This window comes from Humulus lupulus, chromosome 1 (genome assembly GCF_963169125.1).
Source record: "Humulus lupulus chromosome 1, drHumLupu1.1, whole genome shotgun sequence".
NCBI lineage: Eukaryota > Viridiplantae > Streptophyta > Magnoliopsida > Rosales > Cannabaceae > Humulus > Humulus lupulus.
The window spans coordinates 54,950,966-54,971,120 of NC_084793.1; the positions used below are offsets into that span (position 1 = coordinate 54,950,966).

The 20,155-nt window shown below is 39.7% G+C and overlaps 1 protein-coding gene across 2 annotated transcripts in view; it reads left to right on the forward strand.

Moving 5' to 3' along the window:
- The window catches only part of LOC133792637 (uncharacterized), a 41,870-nt gene that overhangs the window by 12,138 nt on the left and 9,577 nt on the right, over window positions 1–20,155 (forward strand). For both annotated transcript variants that reach the window (XM_062230549.1, XM_062230545.1), the window contains exons 9-25: window positions 3,682–3,758; window positions 3,825–3,942; window positions 4,140–4,223; window positions 4,621–4,716; window positions 4,825–4,926; window positions 5,017–5,085; window positions 5,468–5,563; window positions 5,634–5,741; window positions 16,152–16,265; window positions 16,534–16,617; window positions 17,712–17,840; window positions 18,705–18,903; window positions 18,999–19,142; window positions 19,273–19,316; window positions 19,512–19,595; window positions 19,704–19,772; window positions 19,879–19,955. In XM_062230549.1, coding sequence (XP_062086533.1) covers window positions 3,682–3,758; window positions 3,825–3,942; window positions 4,140–4,223; window positions 4,621–4,716; window positions 4,825–4,926; window positions 5,017–5,085; window positions 5,468–5,563; window positions 5,634–5,741; window positions 16,152–16,265; window positions 16,534–16,617; window positions 17,712–17,840; window positions 18,705–18,903; window positions 18,999–19,142; window positions 19,273–19,316; window positions 19,512–19,595; window positions 19,704–19,772; window positions 19,879–19,955 — 1,694 coding nt within the window. The remainder of the gene's footprint in view (window positions 1–3,681; window positions 3,759–3,824; window positions 3,943–4,139; window positions 4,224–4,620; window positions 4,717–4,824; window positions 4,927–5,016; window positions 5,086–5,467; window positions 5,564–5,633; window positions 5,742–16,151; window positions 16,266–16,533; window positions 16,618–17,711; window positions 17,841–18,704; window positions 18,904–18,998; window positions 19,143–19,272; window positions 19,317–19,511; window positions 19,596–19,703; window positions 19,773–19,878; window positions 19,956–20,155) is intronic.

Consider the following 20,155-nt stretch of genomic DNA (forward strand, 5'->3'; position numbering starts at 1 on the left):
GGATACTCGTAAGATCAATGTTATTGATTCCTTGGTGGGGGACTTTTCGGTTTCTATCACATTGAGGCCGAAGGGAAGGATCCTTGGTGGTTTTCTGGGGTCTACGACCCTGTGGCGTATGGCAAAAGGGACAGGTTCTGGGATGAATTAGTTGGATTGAGCATTATTTGTTGGAGTTATTGATTTTGGGGGGGGGGGGGGGGGGGGGGTGATTTTTATGTGGTTAGGAGGGGAGATGAGAAGCTCAACAGTGTGTCTAACACGAGGAGTATGAACATGTTTGATGAGCTGATTAGAGAGATAAAATTGATGGATCCCAAGCTCCAAAATGGCCGATTCACGTGGTCAAATTTCAGGCAGCGACCTATTTGTCATAGGCTCGATAGATGTCTGTTCACTTCCTTATGGTCAGATATTTTTCCTTTTGTTCGTCAAGAGGTGGTGGTTCGTATTGTGTCAGATCATAGCCCTATTGTGTTAGATTCTTATCTTCCTTGGGGGCCAAGTCCTTTCAGATTTGACAATTCTTGGCTTGAGCACAAATACTTCTATGGTCTTTTTCAAAATTAGTGGAGATCGGCTAAGATGGTGGGTTGGCCGGAGTACGGATTCATGACCAAATTAACTTCGGTTAGAGATAAAGTCAAGGGGTGGAGTCGAGAGGTTTATGGGTCGCAAACTGTGCTTAAACAATCCTTGGAGAGACGAATGTGTGAATTGGATTAGATTAGAAGAGAGGGGGTTGTGGAATGAGGATTTACACCTGGAACGATGTAAGATCAAGAAAGAGTGTCAACAAATTGTTTTTGAAGAGGAGAGAGGCGTCTGGCTTTAAGTTGAAATGTCAATGGGCTAAAGAAGGGGATTCTAACTCAAAACTTTTTCACTATATTCTTAGTGCTCGTAAAGCAAGGAATTTTATCTCTAGGATTGAGCAAGAGGACGGTACTATCCTTGAAAAAGATGCAGATATCGAAAAGGCTATTGTGAGTTTTTATTCTTCGTTGTACTCTTCGGTCTATAAGGAGTGGAGAGGAGTGGACAATATCTCTTGGGAGCCTATTCCTTCTTTCTTGGCTTCTCTCATTGAGAGGCCTTTCTAAGAGGAGGAGATAAGGCGTTCGGTGTTTGATTGTGATGGGTCTAAGGCCTCGGGTCCAGATGGGTTTTCTATGGCAGTTTATCAAGACAATTGGGATATAGTGAAGAGTGACCTTATGGAAGTCTTTGATTGTTTATTTAATGATGGAATTATTCATGGGAGGGCCAATGAGACTTATATTTGCCTTATTCCTAAGAAGATTGATAGCTGTTGCATTTGGGATTACAGGTCTATTAATTTGGTCACTAGTCTGTACAAAATCATTTCGAACATGTTGACATTTAGACTTCTAGGGGTTCTTTCAGACACGATAGCTGAAACTCAAGGAGCTTTTGTTGAGGGGAGGAAAATTCTGGACACGGTTTTGGTAGCTAATGAGGACGTGGAGGAGCATCGAAGACAGGGTGGGTGTTCAAAATTGACTTTGCAAAAGCTTATGATTGTATGGATTGAGGCTTTTTGGACTTTCTCCTGGATAAGAAAGGGTTTGGGGAGGTTTGGAGGAAGTGGATGCTTGGGTGTTTGTCCTCTACATTCTTCTCTGTGTTCTTAAATAGGAGACCGATGGGGAAATTTAAGGGTTCTAGGGGTCTCTGCCAAGGGGATTCCCGCTCACCTTTCTTGTTTACCTTGGTGGTTGATGTCTTTGGCAGGATGGTGGATTAGGCTAAGAGTGTTTCTGCCTTCAGAGGGTTTACTGTGGGCAAGGATAAAGTAGAGGTCAGTCACCTTCAGTTCGTTGATGATACGATATTCTTTGTGAATGATGAAGAGTCATTGTCAGTTCTTCTTGATATTTTGAAGGTTTTTAGCGGTGTTTCTGGTTGTCTATTAACTTGCAGAAATGTCAGTTATTAGGGATTAATTTGGATGAGGAGATAGTGGACCTTCGGGCTAGGGGAATTGGGTGTGAGGTGGGTCAATGGCCTATGAAGTATTTTGGGTTACCTTTGGGTGCGTCCCCTTGTTCCAAAGGTTTTCGGGGGTATTATATGTCGCTCTTACGTATTCTTAAGGGTGTAGTGGGGATTATGGAGAAACTGATGCGAGATTTTCTGTGGGAAGGTCCGGATAAGTCTGGTCCAAACCACCTGGTCTCTTGGCGGGAGGTTTGCAAATCGAGAGGTCTTGGTGTTGGTAACTTGGATTTGAGGAACAAGGCGTTTCTAATGAAGTGGTTGTGGAGGTTTCCTCTAGAAAGCAAGGTCCTGTGGCATAGGGTGGTGAAGAGTAGGTACGGGGTGGATGGAGGCTTTTGGGATACTGGAAGAGGGATGAGGTTGTTTGTTCGCGGTCCTTGGAGAGATATTTCGGCGTTGTATGAGGACTATAGTCAGATGGTCAGATTCAAAGTGGGGAGAGGGGATAAGATTCGTTATTGGGAGGATGTTTGGATCAAAGGTGCTCCTTTAGTGTCCCGATTTCTTGATTTATTTCTGCTGTCCAAGGCTGATAACTGTTTGATCAAGGATTTGGCGATCTTTGGGGGTGCGGAGAGATTTGGAGGCCTCGGGTGGGACCTGCATTTGAGAAGAAATTTGTTTTTGCTCTATTACTCCAGTTGTTAGAGCATGTTGTCTTGCTGAAGATTCTAGATTACAGGAGGGTGTGGCTTCCAGACTCTAGTGAGTTGTTCTCTTGTAAGTCAGCCTTTTGGAGGTTGAGTTATGATCATCTAGGCCTGGAAGAGAAGTAGGCAAAGAATTTGTGGTAGGCAAAGAATTTGTGGTAGAGTACTTCTCCCTCAAATGTTAAAGTGTTTGGTTGGTTGACCTTCACTAATAGATTAAACGTGCATGATAGCTTGCAGAGGAGTAGACCTTTTCATTGTTTATCGCCTAACTAGTGCGTTGGATGTAAGAGTGCAGGGGAGTCAGCTAGCCATTTATTCCTGGAGTGTCATTTTGTTAGGAAGGTTTGGGGTTTCCTGGTGCATGCCCCATTCTTGTTCTCAACTGTTTCTGTGCCGCTTAGAGGGAGGTAAAATGTGTCTCGGTTATGGCAGAGCACATTGTTGGCAACTCTTTGGGCTATTTGGCTTGAGAGGATTAGCAGAAATTTTTAAGATGTTTCTAGCTCAGTGGCGACTATTTGGGATAAGATTGCAACCTGGTTGTATAGATCTAAATTTTTTGAGGGGTTTCTTTTTTGGATCTTTGTAGGGATCGGGGGAATTTATGGATTTAGTGTTGCGGGCTCTGGTTTTTTTTGTGGGTGTTTCAGGGTCTTTAACTCTTTGCTTGTTTCTTTTTGTCTGTCATTTTTGGTTTCTGGATGGCTCTGTGTTACCACGGTTTTCCTCCACCATAAGTGAGGGCTCTCAATATATTTGAGTGGGGGTCAGTCTAAAACAAAAGTCTCTGTCTCTTTTTAAAAAAATAATAAATAAATAAAGAGCTTGTTTTCAACATTTGGATTGTAAATTTTTTTCCGTGGGTTTCTGAAAAGTTGCATTAACATATTCTAAGCTGGTACAAGTTGACTTTAGATGCTCTTACTTCTTCTGTTGATTGTTTATCTGTATATGTGCTTATATTCATTTCTTAGTGATTTTTGGCACCTTATTACAATCATCGCAGGGCCATGGAATGGTGTCACAAGTTACAGATGGGATCCAACAACCTGCTGCTCAAAAATACATGTCAAGTTTTTTCAGGTTTGCACTTCTACCATTGCTTAGAATTGTTCACAGTATCTGTTAATTAATATTTGTATGCCACAGGGGCTATGGAGCCTGGGTTGCTAGAAATCCCTCTCTTGTCCTCTGTTCCTCGCTAGCAATTGTTCTTGTGCTTTGTCTTGGCCTAGTTCGTTTTAATGTGGAGACACGGCCAGAGAAGGTACCGCATTCTTTCTCCAACTTGTTTTTCATAGTATAAAAAATATTGTTTTGACGGTAGTTATATTGGTACAAGTTGCAGTTGCACTCGTTAAAAAGTGCAATATGCAGAAACTTCTCGAGATTGATTTTGCATTTTTATTGCCACAAAACTATGTCCTGTCTATTTGTGGAAGTCTGATGTAAAAATCATTGCAGCTTTGGGTAGGCCCTGGAAGTAGGGCGGCAGAAGAGAAACAGTTCTTTGACAGCCATCTTGCTCCCTTCTACAGGATTGAACAGGTTTCAATATTGCTTTTATAAAGTCTTACTTTTCTATGGCTTGCATGGTTTTATTTATTTATTGACCTTCTTTATTTTGCAAGGGAAAACATTGTCATCATTCCATGCAATATTGTATTGTTCTGTTGGTGGTTAAAATAACTATTTGTGCAATTTGACTTGGAACGTGCTTAACATGTTTTACTGTGTCACAATTAGGCAGAGCAACAATATGGGTATAAATTGACTATATCAACCCCAATGTGTGTTCGGTCATTAAAAAAAAATCCTGATGCCCCATAAAGGATTTTGATGATTTGTAATGATCTGTAATAATTTTTTGTTACATCAACTTTCCTGATATAATCCCACTGTTTTTTTTTCCTGAAAAATTTCCTCTAATTTGTTGTGATTGAAGCTCATAATTGCAACCATTCCTGATCCGCATCTGGGAAAGCAACCAAGTATTGTTACAGAGGATAATATTCAGTTGCTCTTTGAAATACAGAATAAGGTAGTATAAATGCTTGGTGCTACTTTTCAATGAGTTTTTTGCTTATCTGAGAGGCAATACATTCCTTCCATGTATTCCACTAGTCACTTATACAGCACTTTTTGATAGGTTGATGGAATTCGTGCAAATTACTCCGGTTCAACAGTTTCTCTGACTGACATTTGCATGAAGCCTCTAGGCCAGGATTGTGCCACTCAAAGTATTCTGCAGGTTAAATATTGTGTAGTTCGAATAAGTGTAATTTTGTCACTTAGAATAAGTGCAGTTCAAGCTAAAATATTCCCCTTTCTCTGTCTATAGTATTACAAAATGGACCCTGATAACTATGACATGTATGGAGGAGTCGAACATGCTGAATATTGTTTTCAGGTATGTATGCCATCGTTTTAGTTTATCCCAATGTTTTGTTTGGTTGCTTTTTGTGCTTATTTCGTGTATACATTTTCATGAAGCAAGATTCAATATCATATTGTCTCTAGCATTTGGTTCTATGGATTAGAATTTCAAAATTGAGTTACTTGAAATAGTGATCTGAAGTGTTTGATTTTTATTTTATTATTTTTCTGAAAGTTTTGTTTCTGTATTTTCTTCTCTTCTGTGCTCAATTTTTCTGTATTTATTGGTTGAAAGTACATCTTAGTTAAGTGTTTTTTCCCCTTGTATCTGATTTGTAGCTACATAATTTCTATTTCTTAAGATTTATACTATATTGTTTAATTGAATATTATCCATTTCTACTTCCTTTCCTCAGCATTACTCTTCCGCCGACACATGTTTGAGTGCATTCAAGGCTCCACTTGATCCAAGCACTGCATTAGGAGGATTTCCTGGCAACAATTATTCAGAGGTAAGGATATTTATATGCTGTTCAGGTATCTTGCTACTTAGTGATTTATAACTAATCTTTGAATGTTCAGGCTTCTGCATTTGTTGTTACCTACCCAGTTAATAATGCGGTTGACAAAGTAGGAGGTGAGAATGGGAGGTCACTTGCCTGGGAAAAGGCTTTTATAAAGTTAGCAAAGGTATGAGAACTGGTGATTTGTTTTTTACATTCTTTATATATGTTTGAATTTCTTGCTTCAATTCTCTTTTGTATGGTTTGTCTCTCACCTTCTAGAGTGCATGTGGCACTCAAATTAGCTAGTGCAGCTTATTTTTTTTAGTTTGCACTGAACCTCCTGGACATTATGTATTAGATGAAAATTCATTTTATTGTTATTTATTTTGTAATGCTCCAGGAAGAATTTTGATAGGAATTTCCTGTCAATTGAATCAAATCCAGCAGCAAACTAACAGAACAAGAGCAAACAGTGGCAAAAAATGGGAGATTGTATTAGGGGGACCTGGGTTGTTCGAGAGCCCAGTCTCTCCAGTACAGATTACACTATTTTCCTCCTTAATTCTATTAACCAACTGTTTATTTATACTAGCCTATATTGGCTTACTGTGTACCCCATCCCACTGAAAATTAGCTAACATAACTAACTGTAAGTACCCCCCACAGACCGAATACACTACTTTCCTCCCCACACTAAGCCCTTGTAGGCTTCCTAGAGTAAACAAACATCAATGGAGGCCTATCAATACCGCCCCCTAAAAGCTTCACCTTGTCCTCAAGGTGAAAGTTGGGAAACTGCTCTTGAATCACGTTAAAATCTTCCCACGTAGCATCACAATCTGGCAGGTTCTTCCACTTAATGAGAGCTTGAGGGTGTTCTTTCTGTGTTCCTGGGCGAATCTCTAGCACTTCTTGAGGCTCCAAGAGCCATTCCAACTCAGCTGTTAAGGCTGGGGACAATGCCGAAGCTTGCTGTCCTTGTCCCAAAGCTGGGCGAAGGAGGGAAACGTGAAATACTGGGTGTATGGTAGCTTCTGGGGGCAATTGGAGACGATAAGCAGCAGCTCCCACACGAGCTGTGACTGGAAAAGGGCCAAAAAATCTAGGTGAAAGCTTCTCATTCAACCGCTTGGCCAATGTTCGCTGCCGATATGGTCTGAGCTTGACATAGACTAAATCGTCGACCTGGTAGTGTACGTCACGCCGCTTTTTGTCAGCCTGACATTTCATCTTCTGTTGGGCCCGATGAAGATTCTGCTTCAACAATACCAAAATATCATCTCGCTGCTGAAGAAACTGCTCAAACCGTAGTAGTGGAGGAGGGTCCCTGTGATAAACAGCCCGAAACGGTGTCATACTAGCCGCCGTATGAAATGAAGTGTTATACCAATATTCCGCCCAAGCCAACCATTTCATCCATTGCTTCGGTTTGGAGCTCACAAAACAGCGAAGATACGTCTCCAAACAACGATTAACCACTTCCGTTTGCCCATCGGACTCAGGGTGATAAGCTGTACTTTGCTTCAAAGCTGTCTCTTGCAGACGAAACAACTCCTTCCAAAACAAACTCAGAAATAATTTGTCGCGATCTGAAACTATGGAACGTGGAATACCGTGCAACTTTACCACGTCCCGCACAAAAACAGTTGCCACAGTGACTGTTGAAAACGGATGCTTTAAAGGAATAAAGTGCCCATACTTAATCTGTCCACCACGACTAAAATAGTATCAAACCCATTAGAAACCGGCAGTCCCTCGATGAAATCCATAGAAATGTCGTCCCAAATCTGGTCTGGAATTGGTAAAGGCTGTAATAAACCAGCGGGAGATTGTGCTAAATACTTGTTTTGCTGGCAAACTGTGCATTCAGCCACAAAACGCTGAACATCCCTGCGCATTCCACGCCAATACAAGTCGGCTGACACCCGCTGAAATGTCTTGAAAACTCCGGAATGACCTCCCATCTTACTCCCATGATACTCCTGCAACAATATGGGAATAAAGGGTGATGAAGAAGGAATAACCAGCCTACCACGGAACTTCAAACACCCTTGAACCAATGAATACCCGCCCCCATGTTGACCCAAAGACAGCTCCTTCATAATCTTGGTCAAAAAAGGATCAGTCGCTACGTGTACTTGGAGATCCGGAATAGAAATGACGTTAGGGACTGAAATAGCTGCCAGGAATGCATCGCAATGGACCCATGAAAGAGCATCAGCCGCCTTGTTCTCCAATCCAGGTTTGTAAATAATATCAAAGTCATAACCCAACAACTTTGTAAGCCATTTTTGATGTTCCAAAGCAACCAGCCGCTATTCCAAGAGATGTTTTAAACTTTTCTGATCCGTGCGCACCACAAATTTACGTCCCAACAAGTAGGGGCGCCATTTTTGAACAGCCAAAACAATCGCCATAAACGGACTTCATGCGCGCTCGCGGAGCCAAAACTTGGCTGAAAAATGCAACTGGCTGGCTGTTTTGCATGAGGACAGCCCCTAAACCCACTCCGGAAGCATCCGCTTCTACCACAAAAGGTGCTAAAAAATTAGGAAGTGCTAGCACGGGAACTGAACACATCGCTTGCTTAAGTTGCTCAAAAGCTGTCTGTGCTTCGCTAGACCAATTGAAGGCATCTTTGCGCAATTGATCGGTAAGAGGTTTGGCTATGCTCCCATACCCACGAACAAACTTGCGATAATAGCCCGTTAAACCCAAAAAACCACGTAGTCCCTTGAGAGTTCTCGGTATTGGCCAATCTCGCATGGCCTCCAACTTGCTAGGATCGGCTGATACACCTTGGGCTGAAATGTTGTGCCCAAGGTATTCCACCTTCATTTGACTGAAAGAACACTTCTTATGATTCGCATAAAACTGATTTTGATGGAGGCGCTCCAAAACCAGCGTTAAATGAGTGACATGGTCCGCCAAGGAGCTACTATAAATGAGGATATCATCAAAAAAAACCAGCACGAATTTCCTCAAAAAATCCCGAAAAACTTCGTTCATTAGCGCTTGAAATGTGGCTGGAGCGTTAGTGAGGCCAAAAGGCATCACAAGAAATTCATAGTGTCCCTCGTGTGTTCTAAAAGCTGTCTTTGCAACGTCCTCTTCCGTAACGCGAATTTGATGATAACCCGACTTCAAGTCCAACTTCGAAAAAATGCGAGCTCCATGGAGCTCATCTAACAACTCATCAATGACTGGAATTGGGAATTTATCAGCCACCGTTTCGCAGTTCACTGCTCGGTAGTCAACACAAAAGCGCCAGCTGCCATCTTTCTTCTTAACAAGGAGCACTGGACTCGAAAATGGGCTGGTGCTTGGCCTAATAATCCCTGCTCTCAGCATTTCTGTGGATTTATTTCAGTAATTAGGAAGTTGACCACAGCTGTATATAGGAATCAATTTGGTATTAATACTAAATATTTTGTATATTTATTCTTTCTAAAATTAGGGGATTTTAATGGTGTACTTTCTAGAATTAGCTATTTATATTTATTAGGTCAGATTCTAGGTTGTATATATATTCCCTCTCTTTGAGATAATAAAACACAGAAAAATATTCAAATTTTCACATGGTATCAGAGCAAGGTTCCGCTGCCTAGCTCTCCAAATTTTTTTTTTTTTCCTCTTCTCTGTGTGTCCATCTCTGTCCTTTTCTGACTACCATGGCTGCCGAAAAAGACAGCTCCATCTCAGAGGTAACCTCCAAGACCTCCTCACCAGATTAGCCCCTCTCTACTCCAACTCCCTCTCACAGCAATGAAGCTATCTCACAGCAATCCTCCACTCCGTTGGCTGCCACTCATGGTACTGAAATGTTGGCAGAACGAGGTAATAAATCAGTAGCTTATTCTGTCAATAAAAGAACTACTAAATCTTGGATTCTTGATTCCGGGGCTTCAGATCACATGACAGGAGATGCATCAAATTTTTCTGAGTTTCACATGAGTACAGGAAATCATACTGTCAAAATTGCTGATGGTACACTCTCTAAAGTTGAGGGTTTGGGTTCAGTCATCATTAATAAGGACCTAACCCTCACTTCTGTACTCTATGTACCGAAATTGGATTGTAATTTACTTTCTATTAGTAAATTTACTCGTGACCACCATTGTGTGACTAAATTTTTCTCAAATCTTTGTGTGTTTCAGGACTTGGATTCGGGGAAGAGGATTGGCAGTGCTGAGATGTGTTCTGGTCTTTATGTTCTAAGGAGTGAAACTCAATCTACTAGCACAACCCAAAAGTTTAGTTTGCTTTCTTTGAATAATCAATCCATTTCTTGTTCTAATAACGATAGTGATATTATGCTATGGCACTATCGTCTTGGTCATCCAAATTTTTTGTATTTGTCAAAAATGTTTCCCTCTTTATTTATTAATAAAAATCCAAACTCTTTTTGCTGTGAAATTAGTAAGTTTGCAAAACACACTCGCAATAGTTATTCTAGATCAACATATAAACCATCCAAACCTTTTTCATTAATTCATAGTGATGTTTGGGGGCCTTCGCGGGTCAACACTATATTGGGAAAAAGATGGTTTGTATCTTTTATAGATGATCACACGAGATTAACTTGGGTGTTTCTCATGAAAAATAAAACAGAAGTGAGTGAAATATTTCAGCGCTTTCATTCTATGATTCAAACGCAATTTCACACAAAGATTCAAATTCTCAAAACTGACAATGCCAAAGACTTCTTTAATTCTGTTTTTGGTCCTTATTTGATACAACAAGGCATCATTCACCTAAGTTCTTGTGTTGATACTCCTCAGCAAAATGGAATTGCTGAACGCAAAAATCGACATCTCCTTGAAGTTGCTCGGTCTCTCATGTTTGGGACTCATGTTTGGGACTCATGTTCCCAAATTATTCTGGGGTGATGCCATTCTTACTGCTGCATACCTCACCAATCGGATGCCATCCAAGGTGCTAAAATTTCAAACTCCTTGTCAAACTCTTTTGCAACTATTCCCTCATACTCGGTTCATTAGCTTTGTTGACCCTAAAATCTTTGGATGCACTGTTTTTGTCCATCTCTATTCACAACATCGTAGTAAGTTAGATCCTAAGTCTATCAAATGTATCTTTATTGGTTATTCCTCCCATCAAAAGGGTTATAAGTGTTATTCTCCTACTACTCGAAAAACTTATAACTCTATGGATGTAACCTTTTTTGAAAAACATGCTTACTACAAATCTGAGATTCAGGGGGAGAATGTAAATGAATCTCATCTTTGGGAGAGTATTCCAGGTACCCATACTGACATTATTCTGGGTACTCATACTCATACTCCGCCTCTCGATCAATTTTCCAATCCAGTCAAGGACACTTCTTCGACTTCTTCAGTCATGGAAAATCAAGGTCCATCTAGTTCTTCCCAAGTCATAGAAAATCAAGATCCACCTATGACTATTGAGCCTCAACAACAAGAACCTAAAGAGACCCGTGTCTACCAAAGAAGGAAAAATTCTGACAAAGAATTAAAAGATCGAACACATCTTGAGTGCCACCATGAATCAGAACTGGATCCACATCCTCCAGAAATACATTCAGGTTTGAGTAATCCTAGTCATGATAATGTTATTCATATAAATGATGATCTGCCTATTGCTTTAAGAAAAGGTGTTCGAGCTTGTACTCAACATCCTATTGGCAACTTTGTGTCCTACAAAATCTTATCTCCATCCTATCAGGCATTTGTTTCTACTCTTGACAGTGTACAGATTCCCCATACAATTCAAGAGGCGCTGATTGATCCTAGTTGGAAAAAGGCTGTACAAGATGAAATCAACGCCCTGGTGAAGAATGGAACTTGGGAAATCACAAAATTGCCAACTGGGAAGAGACCCGTGGGATGCAAGTGGGTATTCACTATCAAGCATAAAGCAGATAGTAGCATTGAGAGGTTTAAAGCTCGCTTGGTTGCCAAGGGTTTCACTCAGTCTTATGGGATAGATTATCAAGAGACCTTTGCACCCGTTGCTAAACTCAACACCATTCGTGTTCTTCTCTCTCTTGCTGTAAACCAGGACTGGCCATTGCACCAACTAGATGTTAAGAATGCTTTCTTGAATGGAGATCTTGAAGAAGTCTATATGGATATTCCACCTGGTTTTGAGAATTCATCCAACCAGGATAAAGTATGTAGACTCAAAAAATCTCTATATGGCCTTAAGCAATCTCCACGAACATGGTTTGGAAAATTCACTAAGTCAATCATTCAGAATGGCTATACTCAATGTCAGGCAGATCACACATTGTTTGTCAAAATCAACTTAGATGAAAGGATAGCTATAAATACTCAATGTCAGGCAGATCACACATTGTTTGTCAAAATCAACTCAGATGAAAGGATAGCTATCCTAATTGTTTATGTTGATGATATAATATTAACAGGCGATTACAAGGAGGAACTAGTAAGGTTGAAAAGTTTCTTATCAAAGGAGTTTGAGATTAAAGATCTAGGGTATCTCAGATATTTTCTTGGCATGGAAATTGCACGATCAAGACATGGCATTTTTGTTTCTCAACGTAAGTATGTTCTAGACTTACTCAAAGAAACAGGAATGCTTGGGTGTAAACCAGCCTCAACTCCAATGGAGTCGAACAAGAAAATTGGCTCGGGGACAAATCAGACCCCTGTGGACAGGGGGAGATATCAAAGGCTAGTTGGACGCCTTATTTATTTATCTCACACTAGACCTGACATTGGTTTTCCTGTTAGTGTGGTGAGTCAATACATGAATAATCCAACAGAGGAACACATGGAAGCGGTTACAAGAATCCTAAGATACCTCAAGATGACTCCAGGAAAAGGTCTGCTATTCAAGAAGAATGAAAATAAGGAAATCAGAGTGTACACTGATGCAGACTGGGCAGGAGATATAACAGACAGAAGGAGTACTTCAGGTTACTGTTCTTATGTTTGGGGTAATCTAGTAACATGGAGAAGTAAGAAACAGACAGTTGTTTCCAGAAGCTCAGCTGAAGCTGAGTTTAGAGCTCTAGCTCTCAGTATTTGTGAGGGAATTTGGCTGAAAAAGTTACTTGGTGAACTGGGAGTATTTACAGAAGAGTATCCAAATGCTTTGTGACAATCAAGCTGCCATCAGTATAGCAAAAAATCCTGTTCATCATGACAGGACTAAACATATTGAGATAGATAGACACTTCATCACTGAGAAGATTGAGAATGCTATTGTTCAAGCTATTTATACTCCATCAAGATTTCAAATAGCCGACATCCTCACTAAAGCTCTCCCAAGAACCAGTTTTGAAGATTTAATTTGCAAGCTTGGGATGTTTGATATACACAACCCAGCTTGAGGGGGAGTGTGGATTTATTTCAGTAATTAGGAAGTTGACCACAGCTGTATATAGGAATCAATTTGGTATTAATACCAAATATTTTGTATATTTATTCTTTCTAAAATTAGGGGATTTTAATGGTGTACTTTCTAGAATTAGCTATTTATATTTATTAGGTCAGATTTTAGGTTGTATATATATTCCCTCTCTTTGAGATAATAAAACACAGAAAAATATTCAAATTTTCACAATTTCAGACACTAGCCTTTCTTTCTCAGCCTTCTATACTTGAGCATAACGGTATGGGCGCACCGAAATGGGTCCCGAACCCGTTCGAAGTGTGATGTGATGTTCACGGCTGCGCGCTGGCGGTAATCCTTCTGGCATCATAAAAACTGGCTGAAATCTGCTCAAAACCTCAGTAATCTCAGCTGGAATACCTCGCTGTTCCACTGCAATGTCCGCTGCCATGTTGCCGAAATGAACCCAAAATCCTTGTGCCTCCTTCTCTACTGACAACAGCATAGCCTTGAGGGATATGGGTGATTTGCACAAACTCGGATCGCCCTGTAAAGTGATCCAAACGCCCGCCATCTCAAACTTCATCACCATGGTGCGCCAATTAACCTGCATATTATCGAGAGTTTCCAGCCACTTTATGCCCAAAATTACATCCGCACCGCCCAATTCTAATGGCAAAAAATCCGTCACAACACGTAATGCCCCTAAGTCCAGCTCCACTTGTGAGCAAATCCCCTCCGTTCTAACCTTGCCGCCAGTACCCAATAGGACTCCGTAACACGTAGTGGCTGTAATCGGAATGCTCGATGCTAGAACAATATCCATAGAGATGAAATTGTGCGTTGCGTCGCTGTCGATTAGCACAGTTACTTGTTGGTTTCCAATGCGTCCTGCGAGCTTCATTGTATGGGCAGAAGTGATACCCACTAAGGAATTCAATGATAACGTTGCGAGGTTCTCTTCTGTGACCACGGTTTCTCCCGAATCCGGCGAAGGGGGTGGAGAATCTTCAACTGCCTGGGTTTCATCTTCATCCAACACCAACATGACCTGAATCGATTTCTGCTCACACTCATGTCCCTTGAAAAATTTCTTGTCGCAACGGAAACAAATACCCCTCGCCTTCTTGTCGTGATATTCTGCTTTAGTAAGCCGCTGGAAGGACGCTGGTTTTGGTGGTTGAGCTCCATTTGGCCGAAATGCACTGGTCTGGGTCGAGAAACACGAAGGTGGAATGTGCAGAGGTGTTGGAGTCGGTCGATTCGTGATGGAGGCGCCTGGGGTGCGATGGGCCATACTAGGGTTTGGACTTCCTTTGGGCAACATGGGCTTGAACGTTGGGCCCGATTGAAGTAGTTGGTGCCCCTCTTCAACACGTTGGGCCGTGTCCATGAGTTGGCCCAGTCCGATCGGCTGCAAGATGTGCAAGGCGGCTTTGATGTCGTCTTTCAGTCCCCGAACAAAGCTAGCCTCTAAGATATGTTCAGGGATATCGGAGATTCTCACGGCCAATCCTTCCCATCGGACTCGATAATCCTTCACGGTGGTCGTCTGAACAATCGAAAGCAATTCTTCAGAAAGGGAACCCACTGGAGATGCGCGAAAACGGAGGAGAATCAGTTTTTTTAAAGTGGCCCAAGAGTTGATTGGCCTCCTCTGGTTCTCCCATTGGAACCAGGTGAGAGCGTCGCCGTCCAATCCGACGATGGCGGTCTCCAACATTGCAGGTTCTGGTAATCGGGCAAGGAGGAAATATCTCTCTGCTCTTTGAATCCAGCCGTCGGGATTATCTCCAAAAAAAAAGTGGAAGTTCTAGTCGAGGGGGTCGAAAATCCTGGCCATAGTTTTGAGCAGAGCAATCTGGATCGAAGGGAGCTCCTGGCGGCGCCGTGCAGGTTGGAGGTGGCTGTTGAGTCGGTGATGCGGTGGAGAAACCTGGTGCCGGTACTGGTGAGTTGTCCCCATCGAGTGGCCGACGATTCCGATCAGCGCTGGCTGCGACACCGTCCATGGTCGCTCTCCCTGAAGCTTGTAGTAGCTGAGCTAAATGAGTAACAATGAAGTCCATCTTCTTCTCTATCTCCGGCAGTCGTTGCACTTCTGATTTCAGGAAATCGATCTCCTGCGGCAGCTGGTGAAATTCCGATCGCACTTCCGTCAAATTCCGATTAAACTCTGTCTGTAGTGCCTCCAATTTCGCATCAAATATTTCCATCGGTACTTGCGGTTTCGGGCCCATCAGGACGATTGCTCCGATACCACGTTGATAGGAATTTCCTGTCAATTGAATCAAATCCAGCAGCAAACTAACAGAACAAGAGCAAACAGTGGCAAAAAATGGGAGATTGTATTAGGGGGACCTGGGTTGTTCGAGAGCCCAGCCTCTCCAGTACAGATTACACTATTTTCCTCCTTAATTCTATTAACCAACTGTTTATTTATACTAGCCTATATTGGCTTACTGTGTACCCATCCCACTAAAAATTAGCTAACATAACTAACTGTAAGTACCCCCTACAGACCGAATACACTACTGTCCTCCCCACACTAAGCCCTTGTAGGCTTCCTAGAGTAAACAAACATCAATGGAGGCCTATCAAATTTCTATTGCCTTGCAACCCCATGGTTTAAAAAACTTTATATTGATATTAGCTAGGGATACAATAACCCGGCTTCAAAATTATCCTGGGTTCAAGTAACTGATTTCCTAAATAATTTAGCGTAAAAAAATTCTAATAGTAAATGAACGTAAGTAATATCTTATCTGGGTTGAGAGTTGATATGCATTTTTAAAGCAATTTGTTAGTTACTTCAGACAAACTGAACAGAAAAGGAACAGGGTTTCTTTTGGGGATTTAATTATATTTTCTTTATTTATTCTCTGTTCTATACTTGGTGAAGTGGCTTAATTTTAAAATCTCCTGGCTTCTTTTCATTTAAGCTGTCTAGATATTTCTAAAAAGCAAGTGTTATGAAAAAGAAGGCTTTGGTTACTGTGTTCTCCTTGCTTCTATTTTCGTAACCGTCCACATTTTGTATGGCCCACATTTCTATTTCCTGGTTGTTTTGCTGCTTTTGTTTTGTATTTATAAGCTGAATGGAGAGTGAAGTTGTTCTGTCAATATTTTTTGAGAATATCATCATTCATTTTATTTTTAAAAACAGACTAAATATTTAAAAGCAAGCCATTCATAAGTTCATAACCCCATGTGATTTCCTTTGAAATGATTCTTGCAATTTTATTTTTGAGGATAGGAGGAACTGCTGCCTATGGTTCATTCTAGCAATCTTACTCTTGCATTTTCTTCTGAGAGTTCAATTGAGGAGGAGTTAAAACGAGAGAGTACTGCAGATGTTATAACAATAGTGGTAAGTCTTCAGCAATGTTACATTTATTTATTTTGAGGGGTGGGGGTAGTGGTGGGGTTGGTTTGGTGAGGGTGGGAGGTAAGGGGGAATAAATATAAGTTTGTTTTTGTATATAATACTTCTCTTGTTTACAGTATGTTTGATACTTTATTGCTCCATTTGCTAATAAAATTGATCGACCATGTTTATTTAATCATTAATGATTGAATGAGTTTGCTTTAAATATAACAAAATAAAACATAGTCTTACATGTCTCACATTATTTCAGATAAGCTATCTTGTTATGTTTGCTTACATATCAGTGACCTTGGGAGATGCTCCTCGATTATCTTCTTTCTACCTCTCATCCAAGGTATGATTTTGCCTTTAACTTCACTTTTATTTAAGTTTCCTTTATTTCTTGTGCATGTATTTTCCAATGTTAGTTTTGTGAACAATTGTCATCTACTTCTTGCCCTGTAATTTTACCTTGAATTGACGTGTGTTTTCAAGAACAACAAAATTACTCTACTAGATTTGAAAATGGTAACAACCTTTTAACAAATTTCTAACTATCATTTTGGAAAATATTTTCTCAAAGAGTCAGAAAAGATAAATTTGTTAGCATCTGTTATTATGTTTTTAACTTAAAATTTTGGAAAAATATTATCTCAGAACATGCTGTAAGTGGTAAATTTGTTACCATACAAGCCTGATGGTATAAATTGGATGTTCTTGTAATTCTAAGAAAAAAATGCAGAAACAGAGGTAATCCTAAGTTTATATGTCTTTATCACAGTATTAGTTCTTCTGCTATTACTGATAACACTAACAATTTGGTTCCAGAGTTTAGAGTCTTGGTATGTCATGCATGCATACTGTAAGGGTACCATATGAGCACTAGCATGTGGCTATGGATTTAAGCATCAATATGTTATCATTCGTTACCCTGTTACACAAGTAAAAACCCAGGTGAAACAAGGGAACACACTGTCTGGTGCTCTTTATCGAGTCACTAAACATATGTAACTTGCAGAGGCTTGTGCTGAAACTTAAATAACTTGTGAGGACTGGGTTGAAACAGACAGATATTCACGATCCTTATGATGGGTGGATTCTCTGATTTAGGACTCATTGTCCTGAATTTTTACTCATATTTTGGGGTTTTCTGAGACTTTTTTCTTCTTTGAATTCCTTTCCTTTCCTTTTTTTTTTCTTTGATACATGGTAGTCTTAGTTGTAGGTAAATCTGGGTTTCGTTTACATAGACTAATAAATGTTTGCAGAATTTTACTTTAACTATGCATTCTTCCTCCACACAGAGTTACTACGTATCTACAATTTTCACTCATCTCGATGTCTAAAGCTTTCTAGTAGAATAAAATCTTTCGTGTTATGGTTGAGTTTTCAAATAATTGCTTTATGCTTGATTGGATATGTCACTGATCTTGATCTACTGATTTCCAGGTGCTTCTTGGTCTTTCAGGAGTTGTTCTAGTCATGCTTTCTGTCCTTGGTTCTGTGGGACTTTTTAGTGCTCTTGGAGTTAAATCTACATTAATTATAATGGAAGTTATTCCTTTCCTTGTTCTGGCTGTAAGTTATTTACAATTTTTTAATAAGTATCTTTGAGTGAATAATCTAATATAATGGGGGTTCAGTCTGTATTTATAATGTAACCTATTGCTTTCTTTTTCCTGGCTCTAAGTTATTTGGAATTTGAATTAGTGTCTTTGAGTAAATGATATAGTATAATGGAGGTTTCAGTCTATATTATTAGTCTTACGCACATCTATAGTAGGACAAGCTGGAAAACCAGTCCCTGTTGTCTCTTGAAGTGTTCACCTCCCTAGTTTTTCTTTCATTACCCCTTGTACTATTGTTAATAGTTATTATGATGAGTGATGAGAGACTATTGACTAATGATCCCAGTTGGTTCTAGTAAAGTACTGAGATTCTAAGAAGTTAATTATGTGAACATGCCGGGGAGTCTAGTTTCAAAAATAGAAATATACATAAAATGTAAATCAATCGAAGTCTTATGACTCCAGATATAAAATGGGAATCATCAGTCATATGACTCTAGTTGGCCACTACATCCACATATTTTTTTTACCCCTTCTTCTGCATTGACCTTAATTTATCTTTGCGTGTCTCAATTTTTATTTTTTCATCTTCATACTTTATTTTAGATCTTCCCAGCTCTGTGGCTTTTGATGCTTTATATTTTGTATATTTTAACAAAGCTCAATAAAGTGGCTACAAAATCAGATAACAAAGCCTCCTCTTCATTTTTTAATATTATTTTCTCCCCTTTAAAGGGTACCCTATGAAATAGCAAAGCTTTATGATGCTAGTGTTTTGATCAACCTTTTATTCCACCCTCTTTTCTTTACCTGTTCGGCCAAGTATTCATGTTATATAATCTAATTTCTTCTTCCTTTTGGCTACTGTAATCAGGTAGGTGTAGATAACATGTGTATATTGGTGCATGCTGTTAAACGTCAATCCTTGGAGTTACCTATAGAACAACGAATAAGTAATGCACTTGTTGAAGTTGGTCCGTCCATAACGCTAGCTAGTTTATCTGAGATTCTAGCATTTGCAGTTGGAAGTTTCATTTCTATGCCAGCTTGCCGAGTCTTCTCCATGTTTGCAGGTGCCTTGCTGATTTTTCATTTCAATATTCTCACAAGTCTGTTAGAAATTATTTCCTTTAAACTTTTGTCTCATGTATTCTGTTTCATTTGCTAGCTTTGGCTGTTCTATTGGACTTTTTTCTGCAAGTTACTGCTTTTGTGGCCTTGATTGTTTTTGACTTTTCAAGAGCTGAGGATAACAGGATTGATTGTTTTCCATGCATAAAGATCCCTTCCTTGTCTGGGGATTCTAGTGAAGGTATTCTTTTGAAGCTTTTATTCTGTATTATGTCTGTCATCTATTGTGTTTAAGCAACTTACTTTCTTTTTTTTTTTTGAGTTGCAAACTGGTACAAATTCTGGTAAAGTAACGTAAGTGTCTTTTTCAGGGAGCAGTCACAGAAGAACTGATTTGCTGACCCGATATATGGAGGTATTTTATTTTAAAATGAATTTATGCTTTTGCTATTGGAGAGAGACTAAATTTATTGATTTATAAAGTGTTATCAATTTTATTGGGAGATCACTAATATGTTTGGATATTTTAGTTTCCAATTTCTTGTTGAGAACACAATAGGCTATTATGTATCTTGTTTGTTGCTTTCAATTAACTTATGTTTTGTTGTAGGAAGTTCATGCCCCTATTCTTGGAATTTGGGCTGTTAAGATGGTTGTCATTGCAATCTTTTTAGCATTTACTTTAGCAAGCATTGTAAGTTCATTATGATCTACAAACTTCCCTTTAGTTACTTTTCCATTTTAACTTTTAGCTCTCTGAGTACACAATGTAGTGAACTCTTCACATATTTTATCCTTGTAGGCACTATCTACAAGAATTGAGCCTGGTTTAGAGCAGCAGATTGTACTTCCTCGTGATTCATACCTTCAGGTTTTCTCTTCTGCTCTTCACTTTTTGTCTTTCTCTATCTTATAATGAACTTTTCTTTCCATTAATTCTTATGTCTTGTTTTCATGGTTGATTTATCTTTCTGCAGGGGTATTTTGATAATATTTCTAAGCATCTCAGAGTTGGACCACCTTTGTATTTTGTTGTTAAGGATTTCAACTACAGGTATGACTATATTGCTATTTTGTTTAGTGTTAAATTGGGAAATAGTCTATGTGGTGCACAGATCTAAAGCAAATGAGATTTTTTTTATAGTTTCAACATTTTGGTTTCATTCTTTACAGTTGTGACTCACAATGCTATGTATTTTGTTAAAATGGGTCGCATATGAATTCCTTCCTCCTTTTTATTTTCCTTTTTCCTAT